General features: G+C 37.2%; 1 protein-coding gene across 1 annotated transcript; it reads left to right on the forward strand.

The window, feature by feature from the left end:
* Nucleotides 1–1,077: 1,077 nt before the first annotated feature.
* Nucleotides 1,078–18,741, forward strand: LOC124795765 (polyubiquitin-C). The gene is made up of 7 exons (XM_047259850.1): nucleotides 1,078–1,209; nucleotides 6,901–7,106; nucleotides 7,267–7,494; nucleotides 11,393–11,620; nucleotides 15,663–15,890; nucleotides 17,922–18,149; nucleotides 18,242–18,741. The coding sequence occupies exons 2-7, from the start codon at nucleotides 6,917–6,919 to the stop codon at nucleotides 18,517–18,519; spliced, it is 1,380 nt and encodes a 459-aa protein (XP_047115806.1). The 5' UTR covers nucleotides 1,078–1,209; nucleotides 6,901–6,916; the 3' UTR covers nucleotides 18,520–18,741.
* Nucleotides 18,742–20,772: the final 2,031 nt, after the last annotated feature.

Genomic DNA, 20,772 nt, shown 5'->3' on the forward strand with positions numbered 1-20,772 from the left:
TTCTACTTATGGGCTTAAAGGTGTTTATTTCCATGTATGGTTCAGTTTTGCCTTTTTATTGCTACACACTTATTATCATCTCCCTGATTACTACTTATCCTTTTCGCTTATTGTTTATATCTTGGCAAGTATTTTTGGATGTCTTACTAATGATTTTTGACTTAACCTATTTAAATATCTTCTATCAGACACTTTGCACTTAAAATTTCTTGGAATCTATGAATACTACTCCAAGTTTATTGATTTTAGATTTATAGTATCTTAGACCAGGCACTTTAGACTTAATAATTTGTTGGAATCAATATCTATGAATTTGACTCCGAGTTTAGCACTGTTCCTTGTCACTGCCGTTTATTCTCTGTACATAGCTTTCACTCAAAGGTCTCATGCGTAGTAAGTTAAGCAGGCATAAACCATATCAGTTTTATACGTAATAAAATCAGTAGTTCACCAAATATAATTAGCAAGCTATCAAAAGTTGTTTTTGGTGAGATATTAAGAACAACTTATTATGGGACAATTTTCGCACAGAGTAGACTAATTGTGGGATAGAGATGTTGTTATGTGTTACTAAATTCAATAATGTGATAAACTAAAGATGAAATTTTAAAATCCCAATGCCGGCCATGGTTTGAATAAAAGATTATTACAACTGAAGCGGATCTTTCTAAATTAATTTAAAACAACAGTCAGTCCGTTATGGTATAACAAGCTGCCAATCACTATAACGTGTCGGAAATGGAAGCAGTGGCAAGCATGTCAGTGGTGGAAAACGGCATACTATGCTCAGTACTTTAAAAGGTGTGGCAAAATAACGGTGTGGATTTCACTGGAGATGATGTTCTTTTTTTTCTTTTATTTCATATATAGATTTTTCTGGAATATGGCTCACTCTGTTGACTGCAGGTGCATTTTGGAAAATATGTGCGTATACTGATTTATAAGCTGTCGTTTCGTTTCCTTAAATATATTTTTTATGCCAGCGCCATAAAGTAGAAACATATTTTAATTTCCAGAGCCAGCGATGACATAACAAAAGCAATAATGTGCGATCAATAAATGTACTGCACCAGAGATCTTCCTTCCAAGATTGCTGTCGTCACCATTTAAGCGACGTTGGGCCTGTCATTGTCATACGACTTTGAGGTGTGGCGTAGCTGGTTGAAATTTTGACGGTAGTTCGCATTTGACAGTCGTTCTCTGTTTGTGGTAAGTAAACGGTGTAGTTGTTAGTGTTTTAATATGCTAGAATATAAAGGACGAAGAGTAGATGTAATAATTCCTGTGTGACGCAGTTCACAAGATTAAGAAATTCATTTTATTGCATCAGGTGAAGTTTGGCGGGATATGTTTCGTACATTTTGTTGTGGAAGTAAAACTTGTGGGTGGTTTAAAGGCGTTAAAAATATTGGCTTAGTAATGTGTAAGCCTAGAGACCTATGCCTTCAAAAATTGGATCCCATAGGAAGTTTACTACAAATTCGATGCGTCTCGGGGTTTCCTTGATCAATATGAATTGGTGACATGTCTACCGCTATTGCTTTACTTATCTGTTAACTTGCAAGCTTCGAATGTGAGGCGAAGTATATTCCTATTTAAGAACAGAAAACAGGAAACAACAATTTAGCAGTTGGTCTCACAATTTTTAAGAAAGTGTGCCTATTCGCACATTTTACGTAAATTCTACACTTCACACCGATAGTGTGGTTTCAGCTTAAGGTGTTGGACTTGCAAGTAGTTGTATAGGGCATTTGAGGAGTTTCTGAAGGTACATTTTTAAATCTTTGGTAATTAATATGAGAGGTTAAAATCGTATTCATTAATATGGTTCGGCCGTTATTATAGTTGTAGTTACAACATTGTAATTTATTTGTGAATAAGAGCTGTGTATGTTTGCACTTGAACTGTCTTGTTTGTCACTTATATTAGCCTTTGCCAGTTGGGGTGCCTTTGTACCACTTTAGTTTAAAATGGGTGCTGCTCCACCTAATAACATTAATTTGTAGTAGAAGTGAGTTTTCTTACCACTTCGATTTCTACAGGATATTTCAGTTGCCTTTGCAACTTCGTAAAGCTCTGTAAGCTTGTGGTTATTCTTTAATTGCTTGGGCATTGAAGAGTTTCTGATGACAATGGTAGAAGTCTAACAATGCCAGGTTACTTGAAATATCTTGATTTTTCCTAGTAAAACTGCAGTATTGAGCTAAAACTATTTCTTATTACTGGTAACACCGGACACAATCCAAATGTACTCACAGGTTTTTTTTTTTTTTTTTTTTTTTTTTTTTTTTTTTTTTTTTTTTTTTTCCCAAGGGGGGGGGGTTCGGGCGGGCTTTGGGTCTGTAGTTATACTGAACAAAAATGTAACTTTGTAGCCCAACTAGCATTAAAATTGAAAATTTACTCTAATAAGCACATTTTCTCTTATGTAGGTACTGTTACTGTAGATGTAAAATGTTGTCTGTTGCCATGTATAATTTAATTTTGGTCTAGTATTAAAAAAAAAAAAAAGTGGTACAAAATTAACCCAGTTGACTGTAATGCGTTACAGTGTTCATGGAGGCTAGTTAATTTGAGTATAGGCCTAATGTTCAGCTACAGTAGTGAACAATGTAAATAATTAGAGAATTGTCCAAAACAGTCCAATTGGGTCTTTTGTGATTGTTAGTGTATGGTACGTTTTCTAAGTAGCTAAAGTATATTAGGTTTAGGCTACTGCTGCATTGTTTTGTATTGCTGTTAATATTCTGCATTAATATTTATGATGTGTGTGAAACTAAATGTATTTACAAAAAAAAAAATGGATGGGAACATCCGCTCTTTGTGCAGTTGGCACAAAATGGCATTACAGGCAGTGAAGGCAGTTACCAGTGCAAAGACAGATAAAAAAATTGTTATATTTGTCACTGAGCCTGCATTGGACTTAATATGTATGATTTAGGATAGTGTAACTTTGAGTTTTACAAAGAGACTTTGTACTGCACAAATATTGTGGAGAAGATTATAGTCAGAACTATTGTCGGTGGCTTACAACTGGCTGTGAGATGAGTCATCCAACAATGACACAGTGACTTGTCATTGTAATAGGCATAGACTGTATAAGAATATTTTAGGAAAGGACAGGTTGTGGACTGTGGTATGGTTGAAAGAACCATCCTGGCATCTTCCTGCAGTGACTTTAGGAAAGAAAATATGAACTGGACTGTCTGGATAGAGCAAACTGAGGAATTGAGGTTACCTATTGGTTTATAGATAAATTTTCAAATGTCATTTATCCTTGATGAAACTACATGTGATGCTCTTTCATTCAGTGCCATAATTTATTTAAAAAAATGTATTTTGTAAATTAGTCAGTGAAGGTGAATGGACACAACTGCAAGCTTGTGTAGTAGTAGGTTGAGCTTCAAATGTGTGGAGCTGGTACAAAGATTTTTCATCAGCTTTGATGTTGAGAAAATGTAAGCTTGCTTGCTTAGTAATATGGAAACTGTATCACATTAAATTTTGAGGGGCTGACTGGTATAATTATTTCAGAATCAAGAGAGATGCTTGTTTGAACCTTCCATTACTTAAGTAAAGTTGGATGCAGTCGTGAGGGGAAGCCCACTAAAAACTGACAGCAATATTGAGATTTCTTTGGTGCTGTAGGTGCTATGAAAACAAATACATGTTCATACAATGTTATGTGTTGACTTTCTCTCTTCCTGCCTTAGAAATATATATTATTTCATAGAGGAGCATATACAATCTGGAGTGCTTGGACAAGCTTGTATTACTGAAAACCTAAGCTCTTTGGTCAGTTAGGCTGCATTTGCAACAGTATTTCTGGCTTCCATAATAGATTCTCATAACTTCAAAATTGAGCCATATGCTTCTAAACTTGTAAAATGCATTACCAAAAATGCAGTATTATAAATTGAAGTGGACTCTAAAGGATCATGTTCTATTATCTTATTAATTGCATGATGTGATGACTTTGTCATGAAAGCATTTAGGTAACTCAGTTTTGGGTTGTGTTGGTGTTAGTCATCAAGCACAATAGGCATTGTAACCTTTTAAAATTGATCAGGATTTGGAGTTTCATGCAAACATGTTTGTCCTGAAAGTTGTTCACTTGCCAACTTAAATCAATAACAAATTTCTATCAATGTCTTTTCTTTAAACACTGCTACTAAAGTACGCAGAGGAGTTGGAAAATAACTTTCCCCTCCCTGTCGACTGTGGTCAGTTGAGTGTGAAAGGAAAAAAAAGAGAATGAGATGTTAAAGATAAGATATGTTTATTTTTCTGCATAATTTCAAAGTACAGTGACATTTGTCATATCACTTTATAAGCTTCAAAAAGCCTTCCAGGAAAAATCAGGGTGTTGCATACGGAAGAATCATTGAACGGCTTGTTTGATGTCAGCATTCCTGCCAAAGCGCCTTCTGTTGAGTCTCTTTTTCAAAACAGGAAACAGGTGGAAGTCACTTAGTGCAAGATCCGGACTGTAGGGCACTTCCAACCAAGAGGTGCAGTATGGTTTTGTGTTGCCGTCACCATGTGTGGTCTTGCATTGTCATCCAATAGCAGAACACCAGATCAGAAGGCTAGGCCGCTTTTTCTGAATCACCTTTCAATTTTGACAGTGTGGCACAGTACCGCACAAACATTGATGGTTGCATCCTCCAGAAAGTCCAGCAGCGAAACTCCTTTGTCATCCCAGAAAACAGTGAGTAGCACTTTACCTGCAGACGGAGTGCTTTAGAACTTCTTTTGGACAGGTGATGGCTAATGTTTCCACTGTATGGACCTTTGATTCAGGTGTGTAATGGTGGAACCATGTTTCATCCCCCATCACAATCAGAAACAGAAGGTCATTGCCAGATTCAGGGTAACGCACGAGCTTTTCCAGGCTGAATGCCATGCATTGTTCCATGTGTGTCGGGGCCAGTTGGCGGTGCACCCATCGTGCTGACACCTTCCTGTATCGAAGAATGTCGTGGATGATCTTGTGAGCTTGCTCATGTCTGATTCCAAGTTCTGCCGCTACTCCATCGATGGTGATACACTGGTTTGCTTTAATCATGTCATCCAGCTTACTGACATTTGCATCTGTAGTGGCCGTGCACGTCTGTCTAGGTCTCGGTATGTCCTGCACGTGCTGACGTCCATCACTGAATTGCTGACACCATCTCTCCAGCATTTGCCTTGACATCACACCTGACCTCTACACCTCAGCAAGGTGGTTATGAATTTCTGTGCCCATTCATAGTGGATAACGGCTCTCACTTCCACCTTTAACCACAACCCCAAAACGTACCTTCTCTCCATAGCTCTGGGAAAAGACTGAGTGGGTGGCCTCTGCTTTGCACAGGTACTGGCAACATTGCCATCCGCTTGATCGCCGTCAACCTCTACCCACTGGTGTATCGGTATCTTGCAAATGCGCGTCACCTGCTGTGTGTGTGTGTGTGTGTGTGTGTGTGTGTGTGTGTGTGTGTGTGTGTGTGTGTGTTTCGTCTTTTGCCCATATCACACAACTGTGCCCACAGTTGGCAGGGGAAACATATTTTCCAACTCCTCCTCATATAAATGTAATGTAGAGACAGTGGTTGAAACCATATAAACTATACAGGTCAGTACTTTCTTTTTGGGGAGTTCTCTCTCTCTCTCTCTCTCTCTCTCTCTCTCTCTCTCAAATGAATCAATTAAGGTGCCAAGAGTACAGATATAGAGTCATAAATAGAGCAAGTGGGTCTTCTTCACTTTAGTGTGTTGTACTCTATTGATACCTAAAGATTTCAATGTGACACTTTGTAACAAAACTCTTGATAAACTGTTCAGGATGTAATCTAAGAAGTAATCTCCATGTCAACATTTGCTATTGTGAAAGTAATTTACTGCTGCGTGTGAGCTTGACAGTCAAATCGGCAAAGTTAAGGCATTATACTCCTATTAGGGAAGTTTGTCTTTATCCTGCCTTGTACTGGTTCCTTAATGATGGAAGTCTATGTGGAATGTAGAACACAGAACAGGATAACATTGCTATTGATGTAAGGGGAAGGGCTATAAATCATGTCGCCGGTAGGTGTGTTGGAATAATTGTTTTTGAATCTAATTGAAAATAAGAGGACACGTGGTCAGAAACAAAAATAGTTACGTTGAAAAAGAAATTTAAATAATACTGTTATATGTATTTCTAACTTTATTTAATATATAAACTCCGTCAAAAGTAAGAGCTCATCTGGATTTGTATGGTCTTTCCAACAGAATACAAGAAAGTCTTTTTCATGAGTGTTGTCTTTTCTGAAGTACACAATGCATGACTAAGGGCTTCCTCCCTCCCTCCAGAGATTGGAATTTCTTCTCTGTAAGAAAGGTGCTTGAGAGATCAACTACTGATCCATTTCACTATTGATGTTTCCCAAAATTTTTGAGAAAGTTGTGCATTCTAGAATTGTATCTGTCATAGCAACAGGTTATATTAAAGTATCCTTTTAAATGGTCAGAATGTAGCCATGATCATATTCATGTAAGACGACTTGTTCCACATAATTGCAATCACACAAATAATCCATGGAAAATGATACTAACAAATGTTTACATGTGCTGGAAAGTTTATGCCAGATTTTTACCACTCCCCCCCCCCCCTCCCCCCCCCCCTTTGCTTTGATGTCAGCAATACCACAGTGCAGTCTCGTGTCTTGAATGAGTGGCACTAAAATTTGTCATCGAAGAGGTATAGCATGTGGGTTTTGAGGTCATAATATTGGTAGAAAACTTTAACATGAATATTTCAGGAATTTGTGTAATGTTTAGTGCATTTTCTATTTATTTTGAGAAGAAAGTGTTATTAAAATGGCAGTCTGATAATTAAATGTAATCATACCTGTAGTGTTTAATCTATTTTATTTTCAGATCCCACAAAGAAGATATGCAGATCTTTGTAAAGACATTAACAGGGAAGACAATAACACTTGAAGTTGAACCTTCAGATACAATAGAAAATGTTAAAGCAAAGATTCAAGACAAAGAAGGAATTCCACCTGATCAGCAACGTTTGATATTTGCTGGTAAACAGCTGGAAGATGGCCGCACTTTGTCAGATTACAACATACAAAAAGGTAATGTGCATGTTCATGTCCATGTGACAACATTGTTGCCACAAAATAGACATGTCTCCTATTTGTAGCATTTTGCAGCTTTTCTGATTTTAATATACTACAATCCAGTTGACTGTTTTTCTGTTCAAACAGTCCTACAATATTTCCATTTTGTTTCTAGAATCAACACTTCACTTGGTTCTCCGTCTCAGGGGTGGGATGCAAATATTTGTCAAAACTTTGACTGGCAAAACAATAACATTGGAAGTTGAGCCTTCAGACACAATAGAAAATGTGAAGGCAAAAATTCAGGATAAAGAAGGCATTCCACCAGACCAGCAGAGGCTAATTTTTGCAGGAAAACAGTTGGAAGATGGACGAACACTGTCAGATTACAATATTCAAAAAGGTAAGTTTATATTCAAAAGTACTTGGTGAATACTCATAGTACATACTTTTTGTGCATGATCTCATAACTAGTCTGAAAAAGTATAAAATGTCATTATGGAAGCCAAATAGCACACATTTTGTCAGGTACTATTAAGATTCATCAAGTGCAAAGCTGCATGAAAACTAACAATGCTACTAACAATGCAGGAAACAAGAAATTTCTCCCAAAAATTGACTTAAAATCAATTGAAGTAGGAAGTGCTGCTACCAAACCTGCCAAATTCACCAGAGTACATTTTAAGAGATCTTTGTAGATCAACCAATAGGATACTTACTTGCTTTTGTCCTAAAGTTGACATGGGCCATTAAAATTACATATTACAATAGTGCAACATTATGTCCAGATGAATTGCAACCACATGTACAAAACTACCGACCATTGTTGCTTGCTAATAAATTTCCAGGGCATGTTTCCATGAGGCCATAAAATTGGTGAATGTAAGCTAGTAAGAGTGCAGCTAGCAAGGAATGAAATGAGAAGAAATTGGGCTTCATGGATATATTTTTTAAGTTTGCAGAATGCTTATTGCTGCTGGATAAATAGGTTTTCCAGAATTTTACCAGAATGTTGAAATAAGATTTCAAATGCCTCTTCAGTGATTGTCCAAGAATTGCAAATGAATGTATACCAATTGAAACTAGTGATTACATTTTGGTTTTTAGTCACTGGTGATCCTTCAGAAGTTTAATACATATCTTTAAAGTTCACTATTCATAAACAAGCCTCTTGGTACTAGAAGTATGTAATCCTTTCGTGGGAAATATTTTAATTTAGGTTCGAAATTATATAGTTTTCATTTAAATTTTGTTGACTGGCACACTATTTAGCAATGAATTCCTGCTTCAGACATGTCCCAATATTATGAAGTACCTGGTATCAAATTTAAACTTCTTGGATGAAGAGCCACTTGCATGTAAACTCCTCCCATGCACTTTTCTTGCTTCGTATTTGGAATACATTCTAAGCTTTAGGAATTTTTAGGGTACGTAATTTTGCCAGTTGTCCTTTCAGATAGTGATCTTTTTATGCATTACTGTCTTGTAGCTCTAGTCATAAATGAATCAAATTCATGAAATAGTTTTCTCATTTGTCCCCTTCCTTCTTGCTCTCCACACTCGCAACAAAAATCTAAACTAAGTGGTTATTTTACATGCAAAAATTTTTGAATAAAAGTGTATGTCGTGTATTGCAACCCACTGTAAAAGTGATATAGTATTGTGTACCCCTTAAAGCAATATATAAAAAATTGTATATTTGATCTCTTGATTCATCTTGGATCTTTTAGGCTTAATCAAGAAAAGAGCACTAAATAGTTTTTAGATGACACACATATCACCAATGCAATTGCAAATAGTGTAAATGCAATTAAAGGAAATTACAGGTAGGAATATCAGCAATGTAGGAAAAGAATCACTTTTAATACTAGAAGGTATGTCTGTATAAAGTTGCATTCTGGCCCAAGATGCTGGAGTTGGTCATGTTTGCATGAGGTGTGCTTGCTTGTGGTTTCTCTGCTGGTGAAGACTGACCAAAAGCGTTATGTAAGTGTTTTAATTGTTCCTGTCTGCAACTCAAGTGTCTTCTTTACAGTAAGTAGCAATGTCTCCTTCATACATTGATATTTCTACCTGGATTTTCCATTGTTGGATGTAAGATTAAGGAAGATAAAAAATTACCAGGTGGATTTTGATTATGCCGTTATCTATATTCTAATATTATCACATAACAGGCCATTAAGTAATCTTCGTAAACTATATGTAGGTAAATAATTCAGTGATAGGGCACATTAAAGGTGATACTATTCTCCTTAGAATTATCACTGGGAAGAAACAAGCCTATGTAATATTCATGCCCCCTCTTTTTGTTAATTATAATGGTGCTGACATGAGACATGAATAATAAACCTGTACTGTAAATGAATCTGAGCGGCATGGTCACCTGATTGTAAAAGAATGTGATTTTAAAGAAAATGGAAATGATGCTAAAATTGAATATATTGTCTAGATACAAAAAGTAAATAAAGTTTCAGTGATGCTGCAGAGGTTTTTGAGTAATTGGAAATACACTGTATTGCGTTATCAAGTAGACTGTTGCAAAGGAGCTTTCTTGATGGTAAGATTTGACTAAGCATTTGCAGTTGCAAGTGTGATTGTAAATAAGAATTTGGTAACTAACCATTATTGGTAGACAGAAAACTATGTTTAGGTAGTTAAGATTTAAAACCTTTAACGTGGTGTCAGTGAAGTGTGTGCAGTTGCAAATATGGACATTATTTGTTGTATAATAGAATGATGACATTGAAAATTTGTGCAGGACTAGGATTTGTCACAAGCTGTGGCCTTTGGCTGTCAGTACATGCTTAATGGCTAGGCTCAAACTTCAATGCATTGTCACCAAAGTGTTTACAACCTGCACTTGTACATTCTTTATGTATGTTCTGTACAGGGGAGACATTTGAGTCACTACTTCTGGACAAATAAAGTAAAAGGTTATTACAAATGACTGAAGCGATTTCACAGCTCTACAATAACTTTATTATTTGAGATTTTCACAATGCTTTGCACACACATACAAAAACACTTTTTTTAGGCATTCACAAATGTTCGATATGTGCCCCTTTAGTGATTCGGCAGACATCAAGCCGATAATCAAGTTTCTCCCACACTCGGCGCAGCATGTCCCCCATCAATGAGTTCGAAAGCATCGTTGATGCGAGCTCGCAGTTCTGGCACGTTTCTTGGTAGAGGAGTTTTAAACACTGAATCTTTCACATAACCCCACAGAAAGAAATCGCATGGGGTTAATTAAGTCGGGAGAGTGTGGAGGCCATGGTATAAATTGCTGATCATGATCTCCACCACGACCGATCCATCGGTTTTCCAATCTCCTGTTTAAGAAATGCCGAACATCGTGATGGAAGTGCGGTGGAGCACCATCCTGTTGAAAGATGAAGTCGCCACTGTCGGTCTCCAGTTGTGGCATGAGCCAATTTTCCGCGGGCTACACGTGAAACTTGCCCGCACGCGTTCAACCGTTTCTTCGCTCACTGCAGGCCGACCCGTTGATTTCCACTTAGAGGCATCCAGAAGCTTTAAACTGCGCATACCATCGCCGAATGGAGTTAGCAGTTGGTGGATCTTTGTTGAACTTCGTCCTGAAGTGTCGTTGCACTGTTATGACTCTGTTATGACTGACTGATGTGAGTGCATTTCGAGCACGACATATGCTTTCTCGGCTCCTGTCGCCATTTTGTCTCACTGTGCTCTAGAGCGCTCTGGAGACAGAAACCTGAAGTGCAGTTTCAGCCGAACAAAACTTTGAATTTTTCTACGTATCTGTAGTGTGTCGTGACCATATGTCAATGAATGGAGCTACAGTGAATTTATGAAATCGCTTCAATCATTTGTAATAGCCCTGTATTGCAGTGCATGCACGTCTGAAGTAATCGGCACTGCAGTGACTACAGCTTTTGTGATATGTGTGAAATGTTTTTTCAGCTGTAGTGGTCACCTTGCCAGTTTTGAGCACGTGTGCGCTGCAATATGCTGATTGTACATAACACTTAAATTGCGTAGAATGATGTGCAACCAGACAACTATTTAGTGTTCTTAACTGTGGTTGTCATTCCCTGTCATTATATTAAATCAAGGAAAAACAAAATATTGATATACAGTAGTGTTGGCACAAATATGAATCTTTTTGAAAGTGAGCATGGTTATTTCAAATGTAGCAAGAAATTGTTACCTGTGGTTCAAAGGGAAAAAGGGTAATGTACCTGAAGGTTGATATTGTTTCTGGCTTCTCAACCCATTGCTGTTCTTCAAAATTTTAACTGATGAATGTCTTTCTACTTCAGAATCTACATTGCATCTAGTGTTACGTCTTAGAGGAGGCATGCAGATTTTTGTAAAAACTCTAACTGGGAAAACAATAACATTGGAAGTTGAACCATCAGACACAATTGAAAACGTAAAAGCAAAAATCCAAGACAAAGAAGGGATTCCACCAGACCAACAGAGATTGATCTTTGCTGGGAAACAGCTTGAAGATGGAAGAACTCTCTCAGATTACAACATACAAAAAGGTGAGGGCAGGGTTGCAGAAATAACAGGAAGTTTTGACTTCCTGGGTAATGTTTTGTTTTGGTAATGATAGCTTGTGATCATGACTTGTGTTGTGTGTGGGATTTAGTAGTTGCAGCAAATAGTGTGTTAAGTATTCTTCTGCACTGTAATCTAAAACAAAAATTTGTTGGAAAAAGTTGTCTAGGTATTAAAGAACAGTGAATCAAAAATTTGTTAAAGTGAAGTTGTTATACTCTTCATTAATTGGTTTGTAATAATGCAATACAATAAACTGAACAGGTGTCTCACTAGGAGAATTAAAATTGTAACTGATGTTGTGCAGAATTTGTCCATTGCTAGAAAAGTGTCTAATACTAAGGTGTTAGTCTGTAGAGCTATATTAAAGTTTGAAAGTAGAAGCCAGATGCAGGAAGTCAGTTATTAAAATTTCTTATGTTGTGAAGGTTTTTAGAGTATGTAAAAGTATAATTTAATGTGCATTGTGTTCTCATACAGATTGTTGAAAAGAATCTTTCTTGTTCTTGTTGTTGAAAGATTTGACTGAGCATGTGCAGTGAGAATGAAAGGTCATTGTTAATAAATAAAAATGATTTATGTAACTACTACACGATTCAGAAAGAAAGAACAATTTTTAAATTGTTCATCACACACACACACACACACACACACACACACACACACACACACACACACACACACACACACACACACACACACACACACACACGAGTAAGAGGTAAAAAAAATTGCATGTGTTACAGCATAAAGGATTAAGTTTTGACACAGCTGGACTGTTTGTAGCAATATAGTAACCACAAGAAGAAATAATTTTGTGTTTGAATTTGCGCAAAGTCGGTCCAGTGTTAAAGTGCATTCTGCTGTTGATTCAGCAAGAAGCTGCTTTTGCACAAGCAGATTTATAACTGGCTTGCAGAATTCATGTAAGTTGGCTGCATGTGAAAAGGAAAGAGCACTGGTCAGCCATACATGTCTGTCAATGTGGGGGGAGGGGGGTGTTATCAAAGATGCATTCACATGGATCCATTGGGAATCTCCAATACAAGCAGATGAACTTAAAATTCCTGAAACAATGCTGTGGCATGTCCTGAAACAGATGCCTGCATATGAAGCAGTAAGTTACTGCAGCAATTGATTCCCACTGACCATACCAGTAGACAGTAGGTACAAATTTTCATTTCAGTTCTCCAGGTGTGGCAGAACACTTTTCAGAAAACTCATCTTTTCAGACATCTAAATTCCATTGGTTGGGTAAAGTAAACCATCGTAATGTAAGATTTGTGAGGGGTCATAATTTGTGAGGGGTCATAAAATCCTGATCTCGGAAACAGAATGTTCACAAAGTTTGTGGACCTTTCCTTTCTTGTGGAGGAAATGGACACGGATGCCGTACCTTGACATGTTGCAGAATGTTTTTAAACTTCATGACAATCCCAGTAATTAAATTTCTGTGCATGGTGGCACACAGGCTCACTTCCACATTCAGGTATGGCATTCTTACCAGTGCCCCGGAACGCTGGATTGGAAGAGGTGTAAAAGGTCATGTTCATTGCTTTTGGCCTTCCAGATAACCAGAGGTGATGCCCTGTGATTATTTTCTGAGGGAGTACATAAAATAAATCTTGCTTACCTCTGGCAGCTACTCTTAAAGAGCTGAGAAATCGAACTGTTGATGTTTATTTAATAAATGTGGACCTATTGATTTTTCATGTGAGATCAGACTAATCAGACATCTCGTGAGCAAGGCATGGTATAGTGTCAGTGTGAACATAAAACACTGAACCTTCCTCTGTCCATTGAGAGCACTGTATTTATATCTTGCATATTCTCTGTGACAGGCAATTGAAATATGGTCTGGGAAGTCTAGAACAGGGCCAGTGGCATAATACTGTTTCGTGCAAGAATGTTGTCAGCACTTGCTGTGAGGTGTGATGGGAACAAAAGTAAGGGGTCAGCTGTTTATCTTAAACACCCAATGAGGTAAATGATCATAAATTTGATTGTTCCATAAGGAGATTTTCATTCTGCAGTGGAGCGTGTGCGGATATGAAACTTCGTCAGATTGAGACTGGCAAAGGTCCTGAGTTTGAGTCTCGGTCTGGCACAGTTTTAATCTGCCAGGAAGTTTGATTGTTCAGTGTTTAAGTCACAGCTGTTTAAACTGTGTTGTTATCTGCAAACAAGGGACAGGGTCTCAGCCCACAATATATTCGAAAATAAAAAAACAGTGAAATACTTCTCTGCTCTTTGTTGCCATGCAATCGATCTGTGTGACCACACTAAGTGGATCAATCTTCAATAATTAAATCAAGGGAGGAGGTATGTGGATCAATCTTGTTTAATATATTAAACATGTGACCCATGAGTAAACAATGATCCACCTGCCTTCTTCCATGACTTAGGAAAAAAAAAACATTGATCCGCTTACTCAGTGTGCTTGTGTAGATCAATTGTGTATTCACTTAATCATTGCACTTGATAAATTTTTGTGCCTCTGCAATTAATCAGTGAGATGCACACTAACGTCAGTCCACTTTATAACACCAGCTGCCATAATCACAAAATATTTCTCTCGGAACTCACTACCAGACTAGAAAACAGCAAACAAGACGATGGTTTCAATTTTGGCACAAGAAATAAATTGGCTACTTAAAACTGACATGTTGACGGCCTCTGAGGAATAGGTAATCACAGCTGTGACTGCCACTGGCCCTGGCGCAGTGGTTAGCACACTGGACTCGCATTCCGGAGGACGACGGTTCAATCCCGTTGTAACAAATAAAAAATATTAAAATAAAATAATAATAAAATATAATAATAATAATTTGTAATAATAATAATTGTTAGTTTGGATAAGTAATTGAGGGATTAAAATTTTACGCCGTGAATTTATCGAGCTTCGCACGTCCGAAGATGTACGGAACGTAGCCAGGGCTCATTATGTATTTTTTTTGTAGACAGTCTGATATCTGACCTCAGCTTCAATCATGAAGATGGAGTGACTAAAACTACTAAAACAAAGCAAGGCATAAGATTAAATAAACATATTCATTTCAACACATACATTACGATGTAAATTACACTTACGTAAAATTCTAGATAAATAATGGCAGATCATTCACAAATGAGAGCGACTTATTAATTCTGCGCCTCTTTTCTGCTAATAAATATCAATATGGCTAACTGTGGAGCCGCACAAAATATTAAATCCTTCTAGGACAACGAATGACATGAGAGAGTTGATGCCTACTCGCTGTGACAAGAGAGCGGTGTTAATTGCTTTATTTTGCATTCTCTTGTCTTATAAAATCGATACATATAATCTAAGTTAACTAACTTAAATATTATCTGTGCTCTAGTGCAAATGGTTCCTTAAACCGTCTCCGGCCATCCTGATTTAGGTTTTCCGTGATTTCCCTAAATCGCTTCAGGCAAATGCCGGGATGGTTCCTTTGAAAGGGCACGGCCGATTTCCTTCCCCATCCTTCCCTCACCCGAGCTTGCGCTCAGTCTCTAATGACCTCGTTGTCGACGGGACGTTAAACACTAATATCCTCCTCCTCCACTGGCCCTGCTCTAGACTTCAACCATCTGTTCTTTGTGAATCACCCTGTACTATGGATGGGCAGGAAGCTGCATTTGCATAGTGAAGATTCAAAACCTTTTATGCTGATTGCACACAATTACATTTAAGTTGAATGGAATGTGATGGTGTCCAAAGAGGAAACTATTAGTTATATTCTTAACTGTGATTGTCATTTTCTGACATTTCATTAAATTAATGAAAATGAAATAAAAATATTGATAGTGCTGGCACAAATATGAATCTTCCTAAAAGCAATCATGGTTATTTAAAATCTAAAAAGAAATTAAGGTTCCCAGTGGTAAAAGCTGCATTGGCTACTGTTGAGGTAAAGTTCTTCAAAGGGGAAAAGGGCAATGTGCCTGAATGTTATGTTGTTTCTGGCTTCTTAACCCGTTGCAGTTCTTCAAAATTTTAACTAGTGAATCACTTGATTTCAGAATCTACATTGCATTTAGTGTTGCGTCTTAGAGGAGGCATGCAGATTTTTGTAAAAACTCTGACTGGGAAAACAATAACATTGGAAGTGGAGCCATCAGACACAATTGAAAATGTAAAAGCAAAAATTCAAGACAAGGAAGGGATTCCACCAGACCAACAGAGATTGATCTTTGCTGGGAAACAGCTTGAAGATGGAAGAACTCTCTCAGATTACAACATACAAAAAGGTGAGGGCGGAGCTGCAGAAATAAGTTTTAATTATGTGTTTCTTTTGGTAATGATGGCTTGTGGCAGTGACTCATTATTTGTTGAATGCACAGCATTTACTAGCTGCAGCAGATGGTATGTGTTGAATGTTCTTCTGCCGTGTATCTAATCTAAAACAAAAAATTATTGGATTGAGTTTGCTTAGTATTAAATATCAGTGAGTCAAAAAGCCTAGAAATAAAATTATTATACTCTTTATTAATTGGTTTGTAATAATGCAATATAGGAAACTGAATAGGTGTCTCAGTGGGCTAATTGTAATTGAAGTAGCACAGTTTGTCGTTCTAGTAAGACCACCAAGAGAATTGGTCTGTGAATCAAAGTGAAGTTAAAATAGTAGTGACATTTTTGTTTATTGGAGATTATGGGGGATAAACTGACAGTGTGCCTAAATGAGTACTTCCTCACTCCTCATTAGTTTTCCCGATCCCAGGTATGAATTTAACTGTCAGATCTCTGCTCACTCGGAAATGGGCTATTGCCCCATCAGATAAACCCCGTGCAATCAAGCTAGCTACTGCAGTGTTGATATCTTCTTTCCACTTCTCCCAGAATGAATCCAGTCCTATGTTATCTCCACATCAGTAGTACCAGGTTAACCCATAGTTGGGTGTACTGAACCAACTCTACATTATGGTTATGGAACCTTACAGACAGCTCATATCTTGGTGGAATGCTCCCTCCTTTTGGCCCTCAAACATTGTTGGAAGATTCACGGATGGTTTACGTGGTTGTCAGTGTTCTCTGTAAAACTGGTTTTTATTTGCAATAATGTTTTATCTCAGGAGCAGGAGTAAGGTGGTTAGGGATGGGGCACCTGTCATTGTTGTAGGGGCTCCCCAACCTTATCACTTTCACTAGGCTACTCTCTCATCCCTTTTTTATTCTGTTTTAATTGCTTTTAGATTCAGTTTGTGTCCTTTCTGCCACACCCAGTTTTCTGTCCTAGATGTTGCATTCTGTTGAATAGTGTGCACTCAGATATATTTACAATATTAAATATTCCTGATATTAATATTGTGCTACACCAGGGTATTTGAACCCACACCTTTCTCTGTGCACACACATCAGATTGATAAATGTAAAACTATTTAATGGGTGAACTCAACTTCAACCTGTTGCTATTCACTACTGGCATAATAGATAATGGAAGGGCAGCACTAGTGACAGATCACAAGTCAGGAAGCACATGAGCTCAGCCAATCTTAGAGTATGACCTACAAAAGGCAAGAGGTAGACTTTGGGTCAGTATGAAATCTATAATTTTGGAATAGTAAAATGGGTAATTAGACTGTCAAATAGCAATGTAAGTGTATTATGACTTACCAACCAATAGCATTATTGTGCTAAATATACTGATAAGGTTCACTTTGGGGATACCGTGTTGGTTTCATAATAGTATAAGCATGGTGAGACTATTTAATCACTGTAGTGTTAATTAGTAGGTGCAATAAAACAAATATGATGATTAGACTAGCAAGTGTTTTCATAGTATGTAAATATTTCAAAAGAAGTCCCCAGGCAGTGCACAACCCAATGTTGCCAGTTGTTAGGAGAAAAAGTTTGAATGTGGGGTGGTATTGACATCTGATGTTGAAAAAATTCTCTGTAGGGAGCAGCCATACCACTATACTTCACTTCTTTCAATACCTTTCAGAAATATTTGACAGTCTTCAAATGACACTGTGTGATGTGCAGAGAATTGTGTGTAAAGATAACTAAGTGTTAAAACAGATTTCAGTGGAACTTAGATATTACGAAAAGAGCATTTACAAAGCACTTTCTTTTCTTAGTTTGCCAATAATAACCCAAGGTTTCAGTCTGCGCCCAATGTTTACAAAATTTTTGAAGACTTTGAGTGCATACACGGAGCATCCATTTTTAATTTTACCAAAAAATTCAATTTTTCTCATTCAATAAACCTTATGAAAGGTTACTGCTGTACATTGATTTGTGTGGGGTTAATACAATCTGCATATTTTTCACTTCAGAATCAACTTTACATCTGGTGTTGCGTCTGCGTGGTGGTATGCAAATTTTTGTAAAAACTCTTACTGGCAAAACAATAACTCTAGAAGTGGAGCCATCAGATACCATTGAAAATGTAAAGGCAAAAATTCAGGATAAAGAAGGGATCCCACCAGATCAGCAAAGACTCATCTTCGCAGGGAAACAACTAGAAGATGGTCGTACCCTCTCAGATTACAACATCCAGAAAGGTGAGTAAAGAACTGTTTGTCATCCAGTGACCTCATTATACATGGCTGTTGGATATGTGATTTTTTTTACACCCTGGTAAATTATTTTCCAGAATCAACATTGCACTTGGTGCTCAGATTGCGTGGTGGTATGCAAATTTTTGTCAAGACATTAACAGGTAAGACAATAACATTGGAAGTGGAGCCATCAGATACTATTGAAAACGTGAAGGCCAAGATCCAAGACAAAGAAGGTATTCCACCAGACCAACAGAGGCTTATTTTTGCTGGTAAACAATTAGAAGATGGGCGTACTTTATCTGATTACAATATTCAGAAAGAGTCCACTCTACATTTGGTTCTGAGGCTTCGCGGTGGTTGCAGTGTCTGAATTTTATGGGCTTCAGATATGAGTGACATTTTTGTTCTGCTGTGAAATGTATAAAATGAGCATAATGAGTATTTTGTGAAAATTACTAGTCACTGTGATAGTTATTAGTTATTTAAGTTTGACATAATATAAAGCTTTGAATTGAAGTCTAGTCTATGAAAAAACTCAATTGTTAGCTGTAAAAGTGTTAATTGTTCTGAATAAATGGTATATAAGTTTTAAGTGAGTGTTTTTGAAAATTGAAGCACTGCTCTTTCCTTTGATGAAGACTTTCCATTATTTCTCGTAGTGTGTAAAGACAAATTAATTTCTGAAACTGACTGCATGTTAGCCTCGCTGCAAATTGAATTTGGTGATGCAAAATTGTGTGGGGTCATTAATCAGTTTAGTGTAATTAATTCTATTGTGATAGAGGCTATGTAAAACACAGAGAACTTTGAAGAGCATAGCACTCAACTTAAAAATAATTTTCTGTTAACATGACATAGGGCTACGAAGCCAAAAGACGGGCTTCTAGCACAGCCTTAGACCATAAAATACATTCGTGTCACTTAGTTCATTATTATTGTAATTATTGGCATAAAATTCAATCCAGAAATTATTGCAAACTAAAGCAGACTATTAATTTTTAAAACGTTTACTGAATTTTTGGCGAGACACTCATTTCTTATTCACTTGACATGTCACTAAAGTCTTCAACAATATTTAAAACATGTGTTCATGGACTATGCTCAGAAAATGAGGCAGAACAATGTAGAACATAACAAGTGATCCAAATAAAATGGAGCCTCAAGAAAATAGCTTTGACAAAAAAAGTGATACGGCAATAACTAGCCACAAAATTCAGTTATTTCCTCAGTGACATTGATCCCAGTAATAAACACAGATGCATTAGATGTACGTATACAGACTGCATGTTTCACCAACAATGTTAAATGAAAACTCTTAAGTGGATTACGCAAGTCATCAGGTCACTACACAGTAATAATTCTTTTGGTTATGTTGCTTAGAATATCAATTTTGGGCTGATTTTGTAGTATTCCCTTCCAATGTAATTTTAATCATTGGTCAAGGCATATTTCCTGGTTGACGTAAGTATGCTGTGCTAACAGATACATATAAAACTGGAGAGAAGCAAACCACCTCATATTACACATTTCACTCTTTCCAGTTACTGGCAAAATGGGCTGTGACACTGTAATAAATAAAAAAAATTGACTAATAGATCTTCCTTTATTAAATTTATCTGCCATAAGCATGAACAGGGACTGTTAAGCAGTATAATGCAATAAAATGTGCTGTTTGTCAATTCAGTGTTCACTGAAAGCTAAAACACGGGAGTAACAGTCTGCATTGCATAAGACAGTGATTTAGGGAGTGTCTGACCTGTAAACACTAGGCACTTTAGTTACTGAACAGCTGTTGTGGGGATTTAAATGTCAGCCACAGCTGATTACTAGTTAAGGAGATGGACTGAGACTTAGGCACTTGCTCTGAAGATAGAAGGAAAGGACATGCATTCCAAAACATCACATACTTACTGCATATGGACACAGCAAGAAACCAGAGGAAACATTTATTGCATTTACACACTGAGCTTTAATTTTCATAAGCAGTATTGTGCTAGTTTGTCATTAATAAAATATTCTTTTCCTGGTATCCCTGAAGGTATTCTATGTTGAAGTGTTCAGATAACAATGTATGTCAGTTTGGTTTTTTAAAACTCTTTGAAAAGCCTTAAGTTTTACCTCTGACAATAAAAAAGGCTATAGATCTTCACAATGTCTATATTTGTATGTGAGCAAGGCAGTTGGCATTAAGAAAATTCACTTAAAAACTTCCACCCTGTTAACTTTGTACACACACTGCGGACTACCACTATCCACAGCCTCTACGACCAAATCCAAACCTCCCCCTTGTCCCCTCATAGCTGATAAATCCTTTGTTGTAGACCTGCTATATTTAACCCACTCTCAAAATCTCCCTCCCACCAAACAGAATCCTGAACCTAAACAGATCCGAAACAGTCGTGAACCTTTCCTCCAAAAGCCTTAGCCCAGCAGAAATCTCATTTCCTAAGGCCTCACCTTCTGCTTCTCTCAAATTCAATCATGCAGGACTTAGTAAAGATCTTCTCTTCCTCTCCCGGTGGCTACAATGGAAACAGGTTTTTGCCACCAACCTTACCAATTGGACTCGGACCAACATTGAACCCTGCCTGTCTCAGGTCACTCTTTCATCCAAGTGTGATCC

Source organism: Schistocerca piceifrons, chromosome 4, assembly GCF_021461385.2.
Source record: "Schistocerca piceifrons isolate TAMUIC-IGC-003096 chromosome 4, iqSchPice1.1, whole genome shotgun sequence".
NCBI classification, from domain to species: Eukaryota; Metazoa; Arthropoda; class Insecta; order Orthoptera; family Acrididae; genus Schistocerca; species Schistocerca piceifrons.

Bases quoted from the DNA above. Each gene is read 5' to 3' on its own strand.
- LOC124795765 (XM_047259850.1), top strand. From the start codon at position 6,917: ATGCAGATCTTTGTAAAGACATTAACAGGGAAGACAATAACACTTGAA. The intron at 7,495-11,392 runs GTAAGTTTATAT...TTTCTACTTCAG, and splicing joins AGATTACAATATTCAAAAAG to AATCTACATTGCATCTAGTG. The intron at 11,621-15,662 runs GTGAGGGCAGGG...ACTTGATTTCAG, and splicing joins AGATTACAACATACAAAAAG to AATCTACATTGCATTTAGTG.